Source organism: Acanthisitta chloris, unplaced genomic scaffold, assembly GCF_000695815.1.
Source record: "Acanthisitta chloris isolate BGI_N310 unplaced genomic scaffold, ASM69581v1 scaffold30131, whole genome shotgun sequence".
NCBI classification, from domain to species: Eukaryota; Metazoa; Chordata; class Aves; order Passeriformes; family Acanthisittidae; genus Acanthisitta; species Acanthisitta chloris.
The window spans coordinates 452-2368 of NW_008658151.1; the positions used below are offsets into that span (position 1 = coordinate 452).

General features: G+C 51.2%; 1 protein-coding gene across 1 annotated transcript in view; it reads left to right on the forward strand.

Annotated features, from left to right (window-relative positions):
* The first annotated feature begins 9 nt into the window (after positions 1-9).
* The window catches only part of LOC103812005 (chromosome unknown open reading frame, human C10orf12), a 2566-nt gene continuing 658 nt past the window's right edge, over positions 10-1917 (forward strand). The window contains exon 1 of the mRNA XM_009085012.1: positions 10-1915. Within this exon, the coding sequence (XP_009083260.1) occupies positions 10-1915 (1906 nt within the window). The remainder of the gene's footprint in view (positions 1916-1917) is intronic.

Genomic DNA, 1917 nt, shown 5'->3' on the forward strand with positions numbered 1-1917 from the left:
CCTGCCACCATGGATGGGGAGAGCCCCCTGGAGCCCCCTGCCATCATGCAGTGCGTGGGTGTGAACAAAATCATCAATGCTAAACCAGAAGCCGAATCATCAGTCATGGTGGGTGAGAACTGTCTTGAGCAAGAGGATGCTGTGCTGGTCAGCATGACCCTCCCCAAAGTGGCAAAAGAGGAAGCAGTGCAGAATAACAGCACAGCAGGTGAAAAAGAGCCTGTTGTAGGGGAAGCCCCACCTGAACCCAACAGCTCAGACACTGGAGGGAAAGACTCTGTCTCTTCCAAAGACAGTTTAGACAAGAAGCGAAAGAAAGGCAGGAGAGCGCTTGAGACATCGGACCGATGTCTTCGAAGCCAGCAATCCCAGGCACCTGCTGAGGACTCTGGTTCTTCCAGCTTGGTGCAGCTTCCTTGCCTTCAGATCAAACTCCCCAAGAGCCCTGGTGCTAAGCGGTTCAAGAGAGAAGTGCAGCTGGATGAGGTAGCATCCATACACTTCCCAAATGACTGCTTCCCCAATGTGCTGCTCAAAACCAGCGAGGGACCAGGAGCTGGCCAGGCTTCAGAAAGCATCGCTGAGCAGCGGCCAGGCGAGGAGAATGGTGTCATTACCAGACAAACCTATAAAAGCATCTTAGCAAAAGAGACTGCTGCAGAGGGAGAGAATTCCTCTAAAGATGACTTCTCTGCTAACAGCAGCCAAAGTCAACCAGGTGAGATGCTGGAAATCAGCATCCAGGCTGATTCTGAGAAGAACAGCATTCTCGTCCCTCTGGAGAGCAATGTTCCTGCAAATGATGCTGAGCAAGTGGATGTGAAACCAGGCAATGCCAGTGCAAAGGTTGAGGAGAGCTCTGAAAGTGCCAGGGATATGGGCAAGCCGGTGAAGTCCGAACTGGTGACCGATTCACCTCCATGTCCCAGCAGCAGAAGTGGAAGCAAGCATCTTCCAGCAAAAACTGCAAAGCATAAAAAGGTTGCTCTGCAGTTTTATAATTTACGACATGCACCCACACCTGTAGACACTGCAAAAAAGAGCACACCAGGGAAGGAGTCTATGCAAGCAATCCCCAAAACAAGGGACAAACACAGTTCAGGGAATGATGACTGCCCAGCATTGGAGGATATAGACATGGTTGACAGCAAACCAAAGTTCATGGAGTGGTGTGCTGAAGAGGAGAACCAGGAGCTCATTGCTGAGTTCAATGCTCAGTACATGAAAATTCAGAAGGGCTGGATTCAGCTGGAGAAGGAAGTGCAGCCAACCCCTAAGGTAAAAAACAGAGCTGACAAACTGAAAGAGATCTGGAAAAGCAAGAAAAGAACACGGAAAAGTAGAGGCTCTCTGGAAGTGCAGAAGCTTTCCCCTGTCCAGATGCTGTTTATGAAGGCCTTTAAGCTATCCGACATATGCCAGTGGTTTCTCGAGACGACTGAAACCAGGTCACTAGTGATTGTGAAGAAGCTCAACACCCGTCTCCCAGGGGAGATTCCCCCCATCAAAGTCCCCATGCAGAAATATTCCTCCTCCAGTCTCTACCCCAGCTCACTGCAAGCTGAACGTTTGAAAAAGCATCTCAAGAAGTTCGCTGCCACTACCCCGGCTCGGAATAACCTGAAGAACCAAAAGCTTTGGGCTAAAATTCGTGAGAATGCTGATAAAGCAGAAGCTGAAGAAGCCACCACTGCCAACCAGACATCTCCCACCGATGCCAGCACCAAGGAGCTCAGTGAAGACAAAACCATCCAACCTGCCCTCAGCTTGCCCACACAGGCCAGCACCAGGATTCTGCGCAAGTACTCCAACCTGCGGGGCAAACTGCGAGCGCAGCACCGCATGGTGAAGGCAGAGAAGCGGAGCGATGGCCCAGGAGACCATCTGTCTCTGGAGAGCAAGCAGAGCAGGAAGAGC